Below are 18,845 nucleotides of genomic sequence, written 5' to 3'. Positions count from 1 at the left end.
TTTTTTAACCCTCTGGAGTCTAGGGGTAGGGGACACACTTTCACTAACTGGGACAAGCTCACACATTTCATTCAATATCATAAACTTAATTCCTGGCAAATAAATTATTTCTTATATATTTGGTTTGGCAACAAACTCATCTTAATCTTAGTGTACTTTGTAAATATGTCAGATTTATGTGAAGTTTGTAATTTGACATTCAAAGTATAGACATTGCAAAATGCAGTTTGGAACACTTGCAGAAACATTATAAAAGTACATAGTAAGCAACGCTGGCAGTCTGTCTTGATCCCAGATATCTGATCACCAAAGTCTTGGCTACATGAAGATGACTAAATGGTGTAGTTGCAATATTCATTTGGATAAATGAATAAGAAAAACCTAACTCATGTAACTATTTCTGGCTCCTTTCATTGAATATTTAGCAACTTTCATGTGTATGAATGAGCCATTGTCACTTGGCCACGTCCCTACCCCCCTTTTATGGTGCTGATGGAGATGTATCTGGATCGCGTTTCACCGTTGTGCTGTTAATCAAATTACCATGCGAATGCGATCTGAATACACGCTAATGCGGCTATTTAGAATGTGAATAGCGATCTTCGGGTGACAGCGGTACTACATGCCCCCGAAGCAGGTAAAACAAAGTAAGGTGACATGGTTTAATTTTTTGCCGATTTAACCTAATTTTTAAAAGTTTAATACTTCCGACAATGGACGTTTTGAAAAGAAGACAGATTACGGATTTAGTCAGCATTTTTTCATGTTTCTATAATAAGATTTCAGCGAGTTATGAACTGAAATACACGAGAAAGATACACGGCATTGCCGACGATGCCGTCGACTCCAGAGGGTTAAAGGTCTTAACTTTTTAATAGCATGCATATAAGGTGACATTTTAATTGTTTTATTGACCATATAATTGTAATTAGGTTTAAATGGTGTATAATTGTATTTGCTGGTCTTATTGCCCTTTTCCTGTTTTATGGGTAATAGTTCTGCAGGTTGTTCTATTTGTTTAATATTATCTTTGAAAGTCTGATTGTACTGTGTTGGCATGATTTGCATAGTGTGGGAATGTTTCAGCCTTATAGATTGTGATTATGTGTAAATGTTAGTAGTACAAGCATAATATTTATTATTCATGTATTTGAGCTGATTTACATTTTGTTTTGGTATGAAAAGGTTATTTTGATACGTCCCCCATGGAGGGCACCACATATTAAACGGATTTTTGGAACAGGGAGCCGGAAGTGGGGCTTGCCCCGTCTGCTCCAGGCATCGACCCGGTATTGCAGTGCTTCCGGGAACGGTGCACCTCTACTGCCCCCTGTTGTTGAAAGGCAGAACTGACTGACTGAATGGGTGACTAATAGACTGAGTGCCTCTGGATGGCCAACTAATTAGCCGCATGTGGTGTGAGGGAGGGGCCCTGTCCGTGCGCGGCCCCCATTTCCCGCCGTTTTTCTTTTTTCTTTTTTTTTTAAAGTAAGGTGACACGCTGTCGCTTGTGCGGTGGGCAGCTGTGCTGAGGTAAGGCATGACGTCATCTTTGCCTTTTGAATTTTCCCTCATGTTTGTTTAAACGATTGCTGTTTTTTGAGAGGACAGGAGGACAGGGAGGACGCCGGTGGCTGCGACGTCCCTGGGCATTCTACTCCGAGCGGGGGCGTCACGGAGGCCCGGCTAACGGCAACCCGCTAAGCGGCGGCCCCATGTCGACTCCGGTCTCTCTTCGGTCTTCAGGACCAGTACACGTTTCTTCTCCTTTCCGGATTGGAAAAGACAAAGGGCAAAAGTGGAATAGTTGACGAAATGGCGTCGGATGGCGTAGCTTCTAGCGGTGGGGCGTAAAGACCTTGCATTCCAGAGCATCCCTGCGCATATGAGAGTCTGCTCCGTACATCTCCGTTCAGGTAAGTCAGGTTCCGGTGTGATCACTAGACTCCATTCTTGTGTTTGTCCCTAAAGAGAACAGCCAGGATAGGAAATGCTGGAAACCCATCCCGACCGGAGTCCATCCCTTCCCGGTGGCACAGTAGCCCGAAAGTGTTTGTGAGTGTGGTTTATGTCAGATTAGGAGAGCTGAAATGAACCTTTTGTTGGATGATAGTCGGCGACCAAAACAAGAGCTAGATCACAGAAAAGTGTTTCAAAAGCGACAGCGTCAAAGTGAAATGCAACACTGGATGGAAGTTTTCTAGTCCTGATGAAGGATGTAGAATCGGAATCCATATATGTTTCCATACAAGGAATTTGCCTTGGTGGTGCTTTTACATGACATTACAAAGAACATACATCATTTAGCAAAGACATATGCAGAAAGGTAATAGACAATAGACTGGCAATTGGGTAATATGATAATAATATGATAATTAAGTTTATTAATGGCAGTAATGATGGTATTATGATATTTATATATGTGTGTGTACATAGTAATCATTGTAGTATGAATATAAACTATATAAATGGTATAATAATTTAAAGGGCTCTTGAATAGTGTCGTTATTAAGTAGCAGCCAAGTCAACTATATGTGCAAGAGTGCAAAATATATAAAGAGTTCGCAGTATGTGTGCATAATGTGCAAGAGTGCAGAATATAATCATAGAGGAAGTTTATCAGTTGTTCACTGGTTATGCTGGTGGATATTTCACTGCAGCTGACGATTAATTGAACGTCCATTCAGAGACTGGTTTGGTTAATGAGAGAGACTGCCTGAGGGGAGAAGCTCTTGGCGTGTCTTGTGGTCTTGGTTCTGATTGCCATGAGTCTTCTCCTGGAGGGTAAGGCTTGAAAGATGTGGTGAGCAGGGTGAGATGGGTCCTCAAAGATTTTGTACGCCCGTTTCCTGGTTCTGGTGATGTACAGTGTCTGGAGGGTAGGCAGGTTACTGCCGATTATTCGCTTTGCTGAGTGGATGATGTGTTGCAGTCTGGCTTGGTCTCGTTCACTGACTCAATGATTGTAGCGTAAAACTGGGCCATCGTGGTTATAACATGTTATTTTGGATCAGGCACGGACAGTTGTGAGAGTTCAGTCCGCATTAGCTCCGATAGAATAGTATTAAATGCAAAGCTAAAGTCCACAAACAGAATCCTAACATATGTCTCAGGGCACTCCAAGTGTCGGAGCAAGAAATGGAGTCCAGTGTTAACTGCATTGTCCACAGGTCTGTTGGTTCTGTAGGCAGACTGTAGCCTGGGGTCAAGAGATGCGTCTGTGATGGTTTTAAGGTATGACAGCACAAGTCTCTCAGAAGCCTTCATTACCACCGATGTGAGAGCCACCAGTCTGTAGTCACTGAGGCAAGAGACTCTGGGTTTCTTTGGAAAAGGTGTTATTGTGGATGATTTAAGACACAAAGATCCAGTGACTGGTTGAAAATATCTGTGAAGACAGGTGACTGTTGATCTGCACAGTGCTTCAGAGTGGCTGGGGAGTGTTGGAGTACGCCGTCTCCACCGGGTCAAGAGATTCACAGCTGACACGTGGAGAAGTTGCAGGTCACCAGTTTATTCTCTGACAGATTGCAATCCGGGAGCGACCATCTGACATACATTCGGCATGTACAAGAGGAGGCTCTGCCATATGTATCAGCTGTTTCCCTTTTAAAGCCCTTTGGGCATCTCCCCCCTCTCTCGGTACCTTCCGTCTACGTGACAACCACATGTTTGATATTTGCTCTAGTTAGTCGGTTAGTACTTGTCCTTCTGGAAGGCTAAATGATAAGTAGGGGCCGCTGACGTTTTCTGTCGCTTCCTCTATCTGTTCAGATTAGGTCCCCCTGCCCTGCCGGCGCCAGTCAGTTCTCGTTTCAGTTAACTGCATTTTCTAGAATCAACCCCCCCCCTTTCATCATGCCCTGCTTTAAGCTATATTCTCCTTTTCCTCTATTCATTGTGTGTTCTTTATAATTCTATTGAATCCCACACTACCTAACAATGTTGGTAGTAACGCGTTACTGTAATTACACTACTTTTGTCTGTAAGGAGTAATGTAACTAATTACCATTTCAAATTAAAAAACGCAAAGTACTGAAATTTCAATGGACTCGTTACCTTTGTCTTGCGTGAAAATATTAATGGATAAAGGCAGCATGTTCCCCTAATTTCCTGTTTATGATGTAACGCCATCCGACCTTACCCTGGCGCAATGAATGGGTGATATTATAGGTACGCTGATAGGTACAATTAGACAGTCGTATTGTCTGGCTCACAGCAGCAACACTACAGTAATATAACTACCCAGAGAGCACACATGCATTGGCACTATGTCTCCGCGGTACTTGAAAATCCATCGGCAAACATCTCTGTGTTGCAGAAACATCACTACCGAACATTTGAGCCCATATTCCCCCGATGTTAAAGCGATCAATATGCAACATTTAGGCCACTATTATTTTCCTTTATTAGGCTATATATACAGGTTAGGTCAGGCTGGAGGAGCATGCGCTGATCGATGCAGCACGTTTCGCCGCACCCGTGCACCACACGTCGAAACTCCTCACGGACACGGTCCAGTCCCACCCTCATTATAATTACTTTTATATGCAGTATTTGATAACTAGTCATTTTTGGTAACCTGCACAACGTACGCTAGAGCTTAGATCGGGCCCAAAAAATTAAACCCGACCCTACCCGAGCCCGTGCACCTTGTGTCCGAGCCCGACCCGGTCCGACACATTAACTGTAATTATGAGCCCGAGCCCGATTTAAACCCGACTATTTTTTAATACGTGAGCCGTTGTAACAGACGTTCTCAACTACAATTCTAAGTTGTTTGAACTACAGAAATTAGTTTAGATTTATCTTAATAAAAAATGCAACAAGGACGAAGCATGTAAACTGCATTGTTTGTTTATTCAGAATGGATTTTTGAGACACGTTTAGAAGAAAAGCACGTTTTCACTTATCCAGTTCGCTTGCTGCTGGAACCAGTTTGTGTGCTCGGCATCGAACTTTAAGTAAAGGGTTAAGAAAAAGGTTAAATCCTTCCGTAAGCAGCCAACGAGGTATGTGTTAATTAAGTTTTAGTTAAGTTTGTTGTATTTAGCCATGTAAATGTAAATGCTAACTGAGGTTCGTGTTAACTGTATATGAATTCTCTAAGCTGTCTTTATTGTTATTTATGTTTATATTTCATTTGAATTTCAATGTTTGTTAGCTAATATTGTAAGTAAATGTGCTTGATTTTGTGTTTCCGTATCTGTATTTAGTTCTCACGTCTGCCATGATGGTGATAATAACGAAGCCACTGTCTTTCGAATAAACCGTCGGCTCAGTTAAATGCAAAGGACTCTTGTGCTCGTGTCTTACGGGAGGGAGCTACATTTATAATTATGGCATAGCTCTCCACCCAATTAGGCTAATTAAGTAATGATTTAAAAAAAAAAAAACACACACAAATGCTTGATCATGGCCCCGCCCGGCCCGGCCCGGCCCGGCCCGGCCCGAAGATAGTGGCAGGAAATATCGGCCCGACCCGGCCCACGGGTCGGGTCGGGTCGGGTCTGGGCTCGGGCTCGGGCTCGGGCAGAGAATCTAAACTCTAAAGTACGCTGCAGACTAGTAACGTTACCACCGTTGGCTGATTCTGAAATAGTTGTGGTGCTATATATATGACGTTAGATTGTTACAGGGACTGTGATAAATGCAAATCGAGCCCCCTATTATGGTTGCCTTAAAAAAGTTAACATTTTTACTCAGATTTCTTCCATTTGTACGTGGTGTGCTTTTTATACTATGACAAGTTTTCCTAACATCAGATTTAAAAATTGCAAAATATAGCAACATATTGAATTGCAATCCCTGTATCTTGAAACGTGACGTGTTGCCAGACTCTCCTATACACAGCTCTATGGTCCATACAGAGGAGATGAAGAACATGCAGTTTGCTAAGTCACGAAGTTATCTTTTGTCATGTGACTATACCATTACATACCTTAACGCAATTAAGATGTTTTCATGTGTTTCTAATGATACAATTACACCACTAGCCATGTAGAGGCATTAATCGGGAATTCATTTATAAAGGCTTCATGTGACCGAAAAAGATGCCAAACATTCATAGGTACGTATCTAAGAGGATTTTGGGATTTATAAAGAAAAACGTATGTTGAAAACAACTCGCACGTTTTGTGAACGAGGCTGAAGGGGATGCGGTTTCGACAGAATCCTGTAGAGGGCACTGTGTATGCTAAATTGAAGGCTCCAGGAATGTTGTCGGCATTTCATTTCATTTCATGGTCACACGGCCGTCGGCTCTGCAAATTTAAACAATTCTATTTAAAAGAACCGTTTAATTTCAAACTGAATTGTATGCTGTGTTTGAATGTTCAGATATCATTAGATATTTCACTGCATATTTTTCAACTTAATGGCCTCTGAAATTGCTACTCTGTCACTAAGACGTACTACACAAACAAAGCATTTTCTGCCCAAAGTAAAGGCTTCTTATTCAGTTTCCCTACAGTGGATAGCTGGGGTCCGTGGGATGTTTGGATGTTAGTGTCAGGGCATTCTGGTAGAATGTGACCATTGGCAACAGTGGGCTGGACAGCTCTGTGCTCATCTTGTCTCATCTGGGACTCCCACCATCACTGCCACTGAGCATCTCCTCTACAAGCAAACACTGGGGTGCCACCAAGACCAGCAGGCTGCTGGTGGCTCTGGGATGCAACCACTACTGAGGCCAGATGAGGGAGCCACTAATGATGGCTTGAAGACATATCAGTGTCAGAATGACATGTTTGAGATAAATGTAGAACTACAGGATAAATTTACAGTTATACCGCCAGGTGTTTTCATAACAGCTCGCTTATAGTAACATTATCACTCGCATCCATTTCACTTGTTTGACGAGAGAGAACTGACAGACTTTTGTCTCTCATACGTTCCCTGTAATTATGCACTAAATAATGAATTGTCATGACCGTTATTTGATAATGTGTGTGGTTTTTATGTTGTTGTATGATAAAATCTTTTCGCCACGGTACTGATAGTAATTTTGTGTCACCAATTAGCTAGCATCGCTCACTTGGTAAGAGGCTGAAGCTAGGTTTGCCGCATAGCCTATGTGTCCATGGCTTGTAGTAAAATGGCACATGGGATAATGAATGGACATGATCGTTTTACATATTTGTGTGTATAGTTTTTTGTCATAACGTTAAAAAATCTTGTCAGTCCGTTTCTGACAAACTTGTGTTGATCAGTGACCTGAGCATCGCTCACATGGTAGACTATTATCTGTCTGAACAATTATAAATTGCACTGACCAGAAAAGCTTGAGTGTTGATAGCATCACAGGCAGAACCATAAATGATTTTTGGTAACATCTTTTTTTGTTTTAGTCATTTTTAAACACATTGACCATGCATTATGATGCATTCATGAAGCATTATAAACACGGCTATATTTCTAAAAGGGCATAACACATTGCCATGTTTATTATGCACTATGACTGCCTGATGAAGCTCTCATCTATAATGCACTATAGATACCTTTGTAATGCAGTAGAAAGCTGTATTATTCCGACCATCATAATGCATTATGAGGGTATCTATAGTGCATTCCAGATGAGAGCTTCATAAATCATTCATAATGCATAATACACATGGGTATAATGTGTTATGCCTTTTGATAAATAATTATAGCCATGTTTCTAATACTTTACGGATTCATTATTATTAGTTATGAATGTCTTTATAAATTGCTAAAGCAATGGCCTTAAGTAGTGTTACCTGATTTTTGTTTACAAACGTAACATTTTTTGCTGAGGGGCTCTCTAACCCCAAAATGGCCTTAGATGAATTTGCAGAGACAGAATTCTTCCAGAAGGAGCTGGAGGCTGCCAAGAAACGGGTGGAGAAGAAGATGGAGAAAAAGAGGAAAAGGCCAGACTCACGACAAGCAGGGCGCCTTTGCAGATTCTGCCGCATGAACCTGAAACAGGGACCAAACAGCTAGCCTGCACATCCACACCGGCTTCCCTGGAGTGGCAGGGAAATGCACTTACTGCCCATCTAAAGTGTACTTTGTATACCGAGGAGATGGACCGGAATGAGTTTCAGGCGTCTCCTTTGTTTAAGGCAGAGTGATAAAGATGGGTAAACTTAATAATTTTAATTTAGTCATTTTAATGTAATATTTGAATGCAGGCCTTAAATGATCCATATTATTTCAATAAGGCCTCCCTTTAGGGGTATAGTCCATGCTTTTACGTTTGTGTAAAACAAACCAAACAAAGGACACGGCCACATGACCCCGCGGCGCCGAACAAAGAAGCACTGTGGGACACACGCCGGCGTCCGAAACAGACTGAGGAAACGAGCACATCGCCTGCCCAGAGTCCCGCTCGCAAACGTCCAGTCTAAAGTAGGTGACCTAAGAGCGAGGTTGGGGTTCCAGCGTGATGCAAGAAACTGCAATATATCACGTTTCACGGAAACGTGGCTGACCCCCCTGGTACTGGATCTAGTGGTGACTCCGTCGGACTCTTTCTCTCTTTTTCCTCTTTCATAACTGCTTGCTGTTGGTCATTTAGGACTTGCTCTTTGTCCATGAAACTATGTCACCACTATGCTTGCAAATTTAAGGATCTAGGAAATTAGCTTATATAATATAATATTATAATATAAATATAATTTTATATATATAATAATAATAATATACAGCTGCAGACTCTTAATGCCACTCTCAGGCCCCTTCCGTTTGGTGGACGCATGTGCAGAAAACAAAGAAACATGTACTTTATCAGTTTCACAAGTTTTCAAAGTAGAGTTGGATGGCACCTTTAACCTTAAAGGCCTGTATTTGCGGCAGAATGGTCATGCAATTTGGGTTTAACACCAAAATCATGTCCCTGTGCTTGCATCATTTAATGAATTGCCCCTCTATGTTTTTTGCATTGCACTTGAGAACTGAAGAAACCTTTAATTCAATGGCAAGTCCACTACAATTCTCTACATGTACATGTGTTTAACCAATCATTATTTAAGCTAATCAAATTTTGTTTCAAACTTCACAATGTTTTAAATAACCACACAGACACAAACCAAATGCAAAATAATCCACATTTATTTATATCTTAGTCTTATCTTATTCTATGTTACCTTACGTTATACAATCTTATCTTAACCTTATCTTAACTTACACTATATTAGTCTTATCTTATTCTATGTTACCATATGTTATACAAAATCTTATCTTAAGCTTATCTTAACTTACTCTATATTAGTCTTATCTTATTCTATGTTACCTTATGTTATACAAAATCTTATCTTAACCTTATCTTAACTTACTCTATATTAGTCTTATCTTATTCTATGTTACCTTATGTTATACAAAATCTTATCTTAACCTATATTAGTCTGATCTTATTCTAATCTTATGTCATACAAACTTAGGATAAGTTAAGGTTAAACTATCTTAATCTTATCTTATCCTAAGTACTTGTGAGATCTCTCACCTAATTATTTACAGGTTCTATAAAAAACTATTTACATCACACAGATAGCCCATCTCCACAGCCAACTCCAGGACCCCGGGGATGGCACTCAGCTGGTCCAGCGCATCATTAGGAAATATCACCTCAGCTTCATCAACCCAATTGTCAACATACGTGTAGTGAGCCTCTAGGTTTTGGTCCCTCCCCTGCTTGCAGGTGGAAATTGCATTTAAAAACTCACTCCAAAACTGAATACACCAATGGTAAGTTAAGCACTTGGCCTCATAGGTCATTTTAGGGTAGTTGCTAAGATAATAGTTATGCAACTTATTGAATCTTTCCATTTTTTCAAAAACAACAGAAGGGGACATAAATGGGGGTGTCGGACCCGTAACCAGCTGAGATGAGGGGTGCGCTGGAACCTGATACGGAGGGGTGGGATGAACCGTGGCCGGAGCTGAAGATGGATGTGGGGCTGGGCTTACATGTGAGACTACGTGTGGTGACGAAGGAGGAGAGTCTGTAAAAAAAGATGGAGATGGAGAGGAGACAAAAGAGGATGGGATGGGTGACGGAACTAAGAATGAAGTGGAGGAGAAGGCCGGTGAGCAGGGCTCAGGCTCAGGCTCTGACATAGATGGAGTGCGACACAGGATGGTTGCAACCTCGTCGTCACTCTGGGTGAGATCCTCACACGGGATCTTCTCACCCCTGCTGGTTGCCACCGGGGAGGGAGTAGACGAAGTGGCGGCAGACACGGTGATGGAGCTGGGTCCCGGCGGCCCAGTGCGGCATTTCCTCCGATGGCCTCCACCACTGGTGCTGGTTCGTCCTTTGGGGTTAAAAAGACAGGGGACAGCACATTTAATTAAAGTGAATCCTTATGTCACTCTACAACAAAACTACATCACATACATCACAGATATCACACTTGGCAGTCAGTATTGCACATTGAGAAAAATTCTGCCATCTTATTGGATACAGGAAACGCAAGCTTGGGAGACTTATGCGCTGGTCTTGAATCGGGCCACCTGCGTTTCAACAGGGGAACTTGACTTATAAAAACACACCAGTTAGTGCACAGATTCCCTGATATGCAGAACAACAGCGAAAAAACACACTGGAAACTGATGTATCTTATGCATTATTACACCAATGTTGAAATGCTTTCCTCGCCCTAGTAGCATAAAAGCCAATCTAGTTTATTTATTTTTGTTTTGTTCAGGCTTTTTGACAAATGAAGGCCCTTTTTAGTAGGCCAGTGTCTAGTCAAAGGTGTAAACTTAAGAGGAAAATAAACTATTCTGACTGTGCCATTAATTCTCTTTAACCAAATGACAACACACACGATGTACATTAACAAAAGCGCGGAAAAATAATAGAAGCACCGCAAATTTAGAAGACACGTTTAAAAATAGAAAAGCGCTGCAGATCCGCTCACAACACAGTTGCTAAGTTTCCGGGTGACAAAGAAACCAATTGTGGCTGGGCTGTTTATGGAATATGTTTACGCAATACAAATATATTATCAAAACAAGATGTAGAATGACACAATACAGGTCGTGTCTGTATAATTGATATTTATATATATATATCTAAATAAAATTTGATCATTTGTTAAAATTATTAGGTCACTATTACAGTATTTGAATACAATTTCTTCCGGGTGCAAGTAACGCGAGAGCTGCGGTCGTGACCTTCCACAGACTCCCAGAATTCATAGCGACAATTAAGCGACCCATTCAGTTAGTGGAAGATTTGATGGAGGGGAATGAGCGGGAGACGTTCTTATCTCACTTGTGGTTTTGATTTACAACTGAATATTTAGCACAGTTGGAAATTTTGGTGTAGTGCTAATATTCCTAAGAATCTAGGGATATGTCGATACACTTATTGCGATGTTGTGTTTTTCGTACAGGTATCGGTTTTAATTAATAGTTTTCATGGAAAGGTTCCCGCGGTGGTTTATTTTCTGCTCTGTCTGACCCCCGGACAGTTAGGCAGCAGGGCTGTAATTAATCTTCAGCCATTTCACTCTTCCACTGTAGCAACGTCAACTGAAGAATTATGAACAATGATGGAGGCACATTCGCAGCTGTTCCGAGCTTTCCAATGTTTCTCTGACTATGTTTTACTGGTTTCTTTGCTTCCAGTACCAGTATTTTATTCATCTTTGTTCTTCTTTACTGTTGGTGAATATTTCTTTTATTTCATATTGTATTTTACTTGTGGTTTTATCCTTAACATGCTTGCTCCAAAGACATCTTATTGTATTTGCACAGTGACAGTAAGGCTGTCTTATCTTGCGAGAGGAAGTAGCATAAGGCTGCACTGCTAACCTTAGCATTAGCAAACCTAGCTGATGACTCCCAGGCTGAGGAATTTGTAACTAAATAGTTGGATTAAAAATATTTGCATCATTGTAATTTGCTCACAACTACAGCTAACTTGCCTGTGTGGCCTGTTCCCTGTTTTCTTCTGCTTATCACTTACTTTCAGTTGAATTTCCAATTGTCATCTCCATTGTTTAGTGCTCAATGCCTTTGATAAATAACATCATATATATAATATGTCTAATATATATAGTGTAATATAAGTTTAATAACTTTATAATTTAATGTGTTAGGACAAGCTTAATACTAATTGTATATCAACTATATATATCATAATTAGCCCTTCTGAAGTCTCTTACCCGTCATTTCAGATGTTGATGTTAACCGCTTCAGTAAGTAACCTGTGGGTCGCACTGGTAAAATAGTTCAGGTTTTTTTTTCCTTAAATGGTGCCATTATTCATCATGTTTTTATGCTCCACAAATACTGTAGGTTCAGCTTTATTTGCCTGTGTACATTTTATATTGTCTGTCATTGCTTTGACCTCTGTGATTTTGCTAAGGTTATCCTGCTAATTCCCTTGCAAACTGTAAAATAAAAGCGTGATTATTTGAGTAGACGGGCTGTGTGTTTCAGTTCGTCACGTGCTTTGGTGTATTTGCGGTGTATTACAGGTCAGTGTGCCACGCATCAGATAGGTAGTGGCCCAGTCTATAATGCTCCAAATATTTTGAAGGGTTACTCTAAAACTGCTGGGGCTATTGACATGTGTCTGGTCTCTGTGTGGACCACAAATGTTGTGCTTTAATTTGATGCTTAATTTGGCTTTATAGCCTGAGGTAGGAGCTCAAACAGACCTCATTCTAGGCATCCGTACAGATTGTCAGGCCCTTCCGAAGTCTGTTACCCCTCATCTCAGATGTTGATGTTAACCGCTTGAGTAAGTGACCTGTGTGTCGCACTTAAACTACTGTAATACTTGGGGCAACGACAAGGTCTTAAACTTTATACATTGTCAAAAAAAACCCCAAAACAATTATACTAGAAAAGTGTCACTTTATTTCACATTTAAAGAGTTATTTCACATAAAAACTGCATACAAGAAAATAGTACAGTGCAATCAGGATGTACTTGGGCCAATTGATTAGAAATTAAGAGCTTTAAATTTGATGAATGAATAATCTGCCCGACCTTGCATGGTGGAATAATCTACCCACATCACTTTTGGGAAGAGTAGCAACAATCAAAATGATGATCTTGCCAAAAATTAACTACATGTTCTCAATGGTTCTCAATCCCTCTCCCCTGAACGATTTCCTCTGCACCCCATAATCGAACAACAGTTCCTCCCCAACATTAATCCTGTTCAGGGCCAAAAGCAAAATAACGTCCTGTCCCCCGACGGCTGGGCTGTACAGTCTTGGCCGGAGGTTGGCCTTCTTATGGGAATGATTAATCAGCCGGCCAAAAGTCTATATGCCCGGGTGACAGGCACACTCAGACTTATGGCTGTTCCGGAAGAAGAACATGTAGCCAGATTCTTCTTCCTTCGTCGATGAGTGAATCCGCTGGGCCTCAGTGGCTGTGACTACCAGCCCGTGGTAGTCACACACCACCTCACCAGCCGGGAACTGCCGGGTGGCGCAGACTCCCTTCCCCTTCCCCGCAATGTCCATCACCACAAGTCCCTTCCACTTCTGGTTGTGGATGAGCTCCTGGATGTGGCTAGAGTCCATGGCAGTGTCCACCGAACCCACTGGTCTCCAGTCCTTCAGAACGCTGGCCGCGCTAGGAACGTTACTTTTCCAGCCTTGGTTCCTGATCCAAGCGTCGACCCGGGACTCGCTGGGCTGCCGTCTGCCAAAGTGTGCTGTCAAGAACAAAGTAAATTGTTGTTAGTTAAGAAGCCTATGTAGATAGGACCGTTCCACAGTAAAAAATGTCATTAGTGCTACAAACAATACTCACACAAGACATGCCGTACGCGCATCCTCATCTGGGCCTTCAGCCAGCGATCATAGAGCTGCCGCTGAAACCGGCCCGACGTCTGCGAGCGTGCTGTCTTGTCTGGGATGTCGCCATCCAGGGTCACGGGGTGGGTCCGAAGGAGCTGATCGAACGCTGCCTGGACATCCATCTGTTGGTTGGATGCCAGGGCAGCATCCCGTGCGGCACCTCGGGCAGAACAGCTGGGTCCTTCCTCTGCGGAGTCAGCGCTGAGATTTAAAAAAAAAAAAAAAAAAAAACACAAAAGTTTAAGGTTAGTGTTCAGTGGTGAGGGCTTTGGTTGTGTGTCTTGATGTTGGTAAGTGTGTTGACAAACAGAAAACATGCCTACCTTGAGTCACCTGCCAGCTTCTTCAGCAGCTTACTGGCCAGCACCACATTCCGCGACTGCATCATCCGCTAGTGCTCGTCAGCCGTCGCAGTGGAATGAGTGAGGTAATCGGCCACCAAGGACTTCTCTTGGTCCGTCAAGTCCTTGGTGGCCGTCTCAAAGATGCGCCGGGCCGTCTGGTAGGTGACTGGATCCAGCTTGTATCTAAAATACATTTATTAATACGTCTCACACAACACGTATGTAGAACATATTATAGGGGGAATTAATCATGATGATTAGCTCAGTTTTGGTGCAGCCGGTTGAGGTCATTCGAAGCGTTGAACACCGGCCTGCCTGTGGTGGAGACGAAGAACCGTTTGTCTCCTCCCAGGTCATCCAGTGTCGTCCGGCTCCTCTTGGAGCTCAGGAGCTGTGGCCGTACCTGGGTGAAGTAGATGTCGAACCACTGTTGGCAGAGGAAAACAGATTAAATCGCTGCTCTTGAAATAAACTATGAAATAAATCTTATCAAACTTGATATACTTACCGTCTCCTCCTCAGAGGACAATGCAAACGTGGCCGCTTGCTGCGCCGACGTCTTGTGTTCCTTCACCCCAATCACCGTATGGTCGGCCTCGGACGTGCTCCTGGTCATCCACTCCTGGACCTACACAATACAATGATGTCCCACTGATAAATAAGAGTATCGGCAAAAAGGAAAAGTGAAGACAAAAAGAATACAACACTTACGGTCATGTGCTCCACCACGCCTGGTGGCTGGAGATGCTTCAGAATGACCGTGGCCTCCAGGTAGGACAAGGCAGCACTCTGCACACTCCAGGGGCATCTCCTCCGGATACACCTTGCCAAGGACTGCCAAGAAGTCGTTCTTGGCAGCCCTCAGCACGGCCCAGCAGTCCTCTGGACTCTTGTCTGGGCTCATCTCCGTGAGAATGACATGACTATGTGGGTGAGAGAAGAAAATTCAATTACTGTCAATCCTAATCAATACAGTACACATTTTAATAAAATGTGCTCACGATGTAAAATGGCTCTGCTTCTCCATGCAGTGCACTCCAGGAGCAGTGAGGGAGATAAAAAAAAACATTATGAGTGTGTTAAACACAGTAGAGGAGATGTATAATCAAATCACAATATGGAATTTAACGGGTGTTGACAGTTGAACTTACCTCCTTTGCGTCATCTCCTTACTCACCAACTTTGCAGTGCTCTGCTGGAGTGAGCCCAGGTACTCCACGAAGAACATTGCCTCATTCCACAAGGCAATGTTGTCACGCCGGAGGTCGGTGGCCACGGTGTGGTACTTGAGGAATCTGTCAGAGGAAGGACATGTATGTAAGTATCCATATGTACATAAACTTGTACATGCCACCATGACAATAGCGGGAGGACTGAACTTCCTTGAAGAAAACAGATACGACAATACAACACGAACCTACAATGTACTGTTAAAAATCTACATGCTACCAACCTCTTCAGGCTCTTCATGTAGTTGACCTGAGTCTGCCTGGAGAGACCAGCCTCAGTCAGCTCCCGAAAGAAGAGCTTCGTCTTCTCCCTCTCCCTCAGAAACTCAAGGGATGGCTCTTCAGGGTTCACAAAAAACATGAACCTGCTGACGTTTTCCACCTGGAAAATAAAATCGGCATTACTTAATTAATATATTGCGTAGATATAAAGCTCCAAAAAATAATAGAGTGAACTTTTATGGGAGACCTCACCGTCTGCTTGAAATTCTCATTCAGGAGATCCTTCTCCAAGTATGTGGCGAAGCCCTTCAGGAGGGGATGGTCCAGAGAATGTTTCCTGTACAGTCCCTTCTCCTGCATCATGTGCCTGGAGGTCTGTGTCCACTGCACCTCCCGGGTACTGCCATGGGGAAAATATATTTTGTCATAAAATTGCACATTCAATTGGCTCACAAACAAAAGCAAAGAATATCAATGAAGCTGTAAAGCCGAGATACTAATACTCACACTTGAAAGGTCTCTTCAAGCTGCCCGCTGCTGACACTGACAATGTCTTCCGACTGCTCACTCTCAGTGCTCTCCGGTCGCTGCCCGGTTGTGACTGTACCAGCCACCACAGGAACACTGCTGGTCTGCGCCACCACTGCTGGGGAGGGGGTGTCAGTCACCACCATGTGCCGACGCTCCAGCTCCTGGATCATCCTTTCAGATAAATAAGTAAATAAAAAAACTGTTGGTAAATGTCATACAGAAGAAACGACGTGAGATGTGTAAAAGACTTAAGAGTTTTTCCACCAACCTGCTAGTTGGATTAGCATCATCCATAATCTCTCGCAGGTGCCTGTAGCTAAACACCCTGCCACACTGCAGAACTTCAAGTGAATCCTGCTTCGCCTTCTTCACTACTTCATGGATGTCCTTCTTCGAAGACCTCTTCATGCACACCCTAGTCAGATGCACTGAGAGGCTTGCCTGTGTCTTCTTGCACATGGGGCAGAGCAGGAAATGCCTGTTGGAAGCACTGGGGATAAAAAAAAACATTTATTGACAGTTAAGTCATGGAAGTGTTACTCAAGATTAGATGTGATTCATGATTTTTAGTTGAATAAGGAAACATTCCAGTCATCCTCTCCATTGTTCATTCCTCTCTGGTTTGGATAAATAACATTTGCATATTTATTCTCATCCTGATGGGTCCCAGACTGAGAAAAGTAATTAGTTAACTACATCTATCACAACTACAGAAACAAGTACACGTAGACTACAGGCAGTTTGGATTGGGGGCCGCTCCTCTGCTGTACAAATTCTTTAAATTCACTTCAGGTCTCATTTAATTGCTCTTTTGCACAATACTGTAAATTATTTCTGAAGGTTTATGTGTTTGCACAATAGCCTTTGTCTAAATTTTATTTATTTTTGTAATGCACATTGTATTGTCACTCTGTGTTTACTGTTCTATCTTTAGGGCAATGCGACGGAACATGTGAAGTAAGATTTTCATTGTATGCAGTGCTTGAAGTGGGCCAGAACGCAGCGGGACGCAGTGCCGTAACTTCTGTATTTTCGTCTTTTGGGTTCTGCCACTTTTTTCTGCGTTCCGGTACTTACTGAAACTGATCCGACGCAGCGACAGTGGCCCGAGAATAGACAATATCACAAGACCGATAAAAGACTACATTACCCACGAGCCACGACAGTGCCCTATCATTTGCATCCACTGAGTCCCAACCAATTGCATCAGCTTTAGCCCTAGTCTATTGTTAGGCCTACAAGTATCACACTGGTCTGGTTCATGTTGTTTTAATGGTTTTTCAGTATTCCATTAGTGAATTAGAAAAAAGTAGCCTATGCCTATAGGCTATTGCTTGGAAGAATGATTAAATTAAGGTATTAGCAAGGTGTCTGATCTCTATAATGAAGGAAAATTCATGTCCTTTGAAGACATTAGGACAAGGCTTAGAATTCCGCAAAAACACTTTTTCAAATATTTGCAATTACGTAGCTTCATTCAATCAAGGCAAGGCCAAAGCCTGGTTGAGCCTCCTCTTTCTACTTTGGAAAATATTACACTTAAATGTTTGAAAGGTAGAGGTCAAATATCTCTATTAAATAAACAATTTGTAGCCAATTCTAAAGAATCATTTAATGACAGACTTCAAGCATGGCGATCTGACCTGCAGGTTAATATAACAGAGAAAGAGTGGCAAATCGTATGTTTAAAAGCCCAAACCCAGACAATGAACACTCATCTGAGACTGCTTCAGTATAAATGGCTAAATGGATAGTAGACAATATATCACTCCAGTCAAGTTACACCACTTCAACCGGAATATTCCTGATGAATGCTATAAATGTAAGCAAGAGAAGGGAACTTTATTTCATTGTATGTGGGAATGCACTAAAGTTAATTGTTTTTGGGTTAAAATATTGAACATCGTAAGTAAAATCATCGGTAAAGTAATTCCTATTGATACCAAGCTGTGTATATTACATATTTGTCCTTTGAATTTTAAAATTACCAAACATGAAAGATTGCTGCTGATTCTTTGTCTGCTGGAAGCCAAACGTGTAATTGCATGCTCTTGGAAAAAAGAAGAATGTCCTGACATGCCTCAATGGATAAAGGCGATGACTTCATTTCTTGCTTTAGAAAAGATTACCTACTTTTTGAAGAACAGACTTCGTGTGTTCTGGTCCATCTGGAAGGTGTTCTGTGACTACTTGCAGAGTCTGAATGGTGACTCTTTTGTGGAACTGATGGACATTGACGAGAGTATATAGACAAGTATCCTATAGTTACATAGTTTATTTTATATCGGGTTATAATAGAAAACTCGAACGTTGTATTAATCTTTATGACAAAGTTTAAAAATAAAAATTGTTTGGAAAAAAAAAAGTTTCACTTATAGTAATGTTTTTTCAGAGCATAACGTTAGACCTTCTTATGCATTAACATTAGCCTAATAGTAATAAACCACACAGGCTAAATGGCGTATTAATTTCAGAAAGGCACAATTTATTCATGATAAAATGAGAATGAAAACATAGAGAGTTAATCTCCTTGGAAAATAACCATGATCGATTTTACCTCACCAAATAAGCCTGGTTTAAATAGAGAACTTAGCTTATCTTGCTAGTTAAACTAACTTAAAGTGAGGAACGTTGACTACACCGGCCTCAGAAAGACAATGGTACGTAATTCAACTTATAAAGACGTCAGCTTGCATTAGTAGATGAAACACTTAAACGAATAAATG

At 41.8% G+C, this 18,845-nt stretch overlaps 1 protein-coding gene and 1 pseudogene across 3 annotated transcripts; one reads left to right on the top strand and one right to left on the bottom strand.

Moving 5' to 3' along the window:
- The first annotated feature begins 1,090 nt into the window (after positions 1 to 1,090).
- On the top strand, positions 1,091 to 1,323 carry LOC140583238 (U2 spliceosomal RNA; annotated as a pseudogene).
- Positions 1,324 to 12,814: 11,491 nt separating this feature from the next.
- On the bottom strand, positions 12,815 to 16,725 carry LOC140582969 (uncharacterized). Of its 3 annotated transcripts, none has more exons than XM_072707496.1 (10): positions 16,388 to 16,725; positions 16,096 to 16,290; positions 15,841 to 15,988; positions 15,591 to 15,748; positions 14,849 to 15,432; positions 14,646 to 14,765; positions 14,449 to 14,564; positions 14,117 to 14,320; positions 13,747 to 13,994; positions 12,815 to 13,648 (listed from the first exon to the last, which is right to left on the bottom strand). In XM_072707496.1, the coding sequence occupies exons 1-5, from the start codon at positions 16,627 to 16,629 to the stop codon at positions 15,285 to 15,287; spliced, it is 891 nt and encodes a 296-aa protein (XP_072563597.1). In that variant the 5' UTR covers positions 16,630 to 16,725; the 3' UTR covers positions 12,815 to 13,648; positions 13,747 to 13,994; positions 14,117 to 14,320; positions 14,449 to 14,564; positions 14,646 to 14,765; positions 14,849 to 15,284. The 3 variants fall into 3 exon arrangements, with proteins under 3 accessions (XP_072563597.1, XP_072563598.1, XP_072563599.1); XM_072707497.1 differs by having other exon boundaries at positions 13,747 to 13,980; XM_072707498.1 differs by lacking the exons at positions 12,815 to 13,648; positions 13,747 to 13,994; positions 14,117 to 14,320; positions 14,449 to 14,564; positions 14,646 to 14,765 and having other exon boundaries at positions 15,046 to 15,060; positions 15,139 to 15,432.
- Between the last annotated feature and the right edge of the window lie 2,120 nt (positions 16,726 to 18,845).

The sequence above is a fragment of the Paramormyrops kingsleyae genome, chromosome 25, assembly GCF_048594095.1.
Source record: "Paramormyrops kingsleyae isolate MSU_618 chromosome 25, PKINGS_0.4, whole genome shotgun sequence".
NCBI lineage: Eukaryota > Metazoa > Chordata > Actinopteri > Osteoglossiformes > Mormyridae > Paramormyrops > Paramormyrops kingsleyae.
The sequence above is the reverse complement of the archived record's forward strand: the minus strand, read 5'-3'. Positions and strand labels throughout refer to the sequence as shown.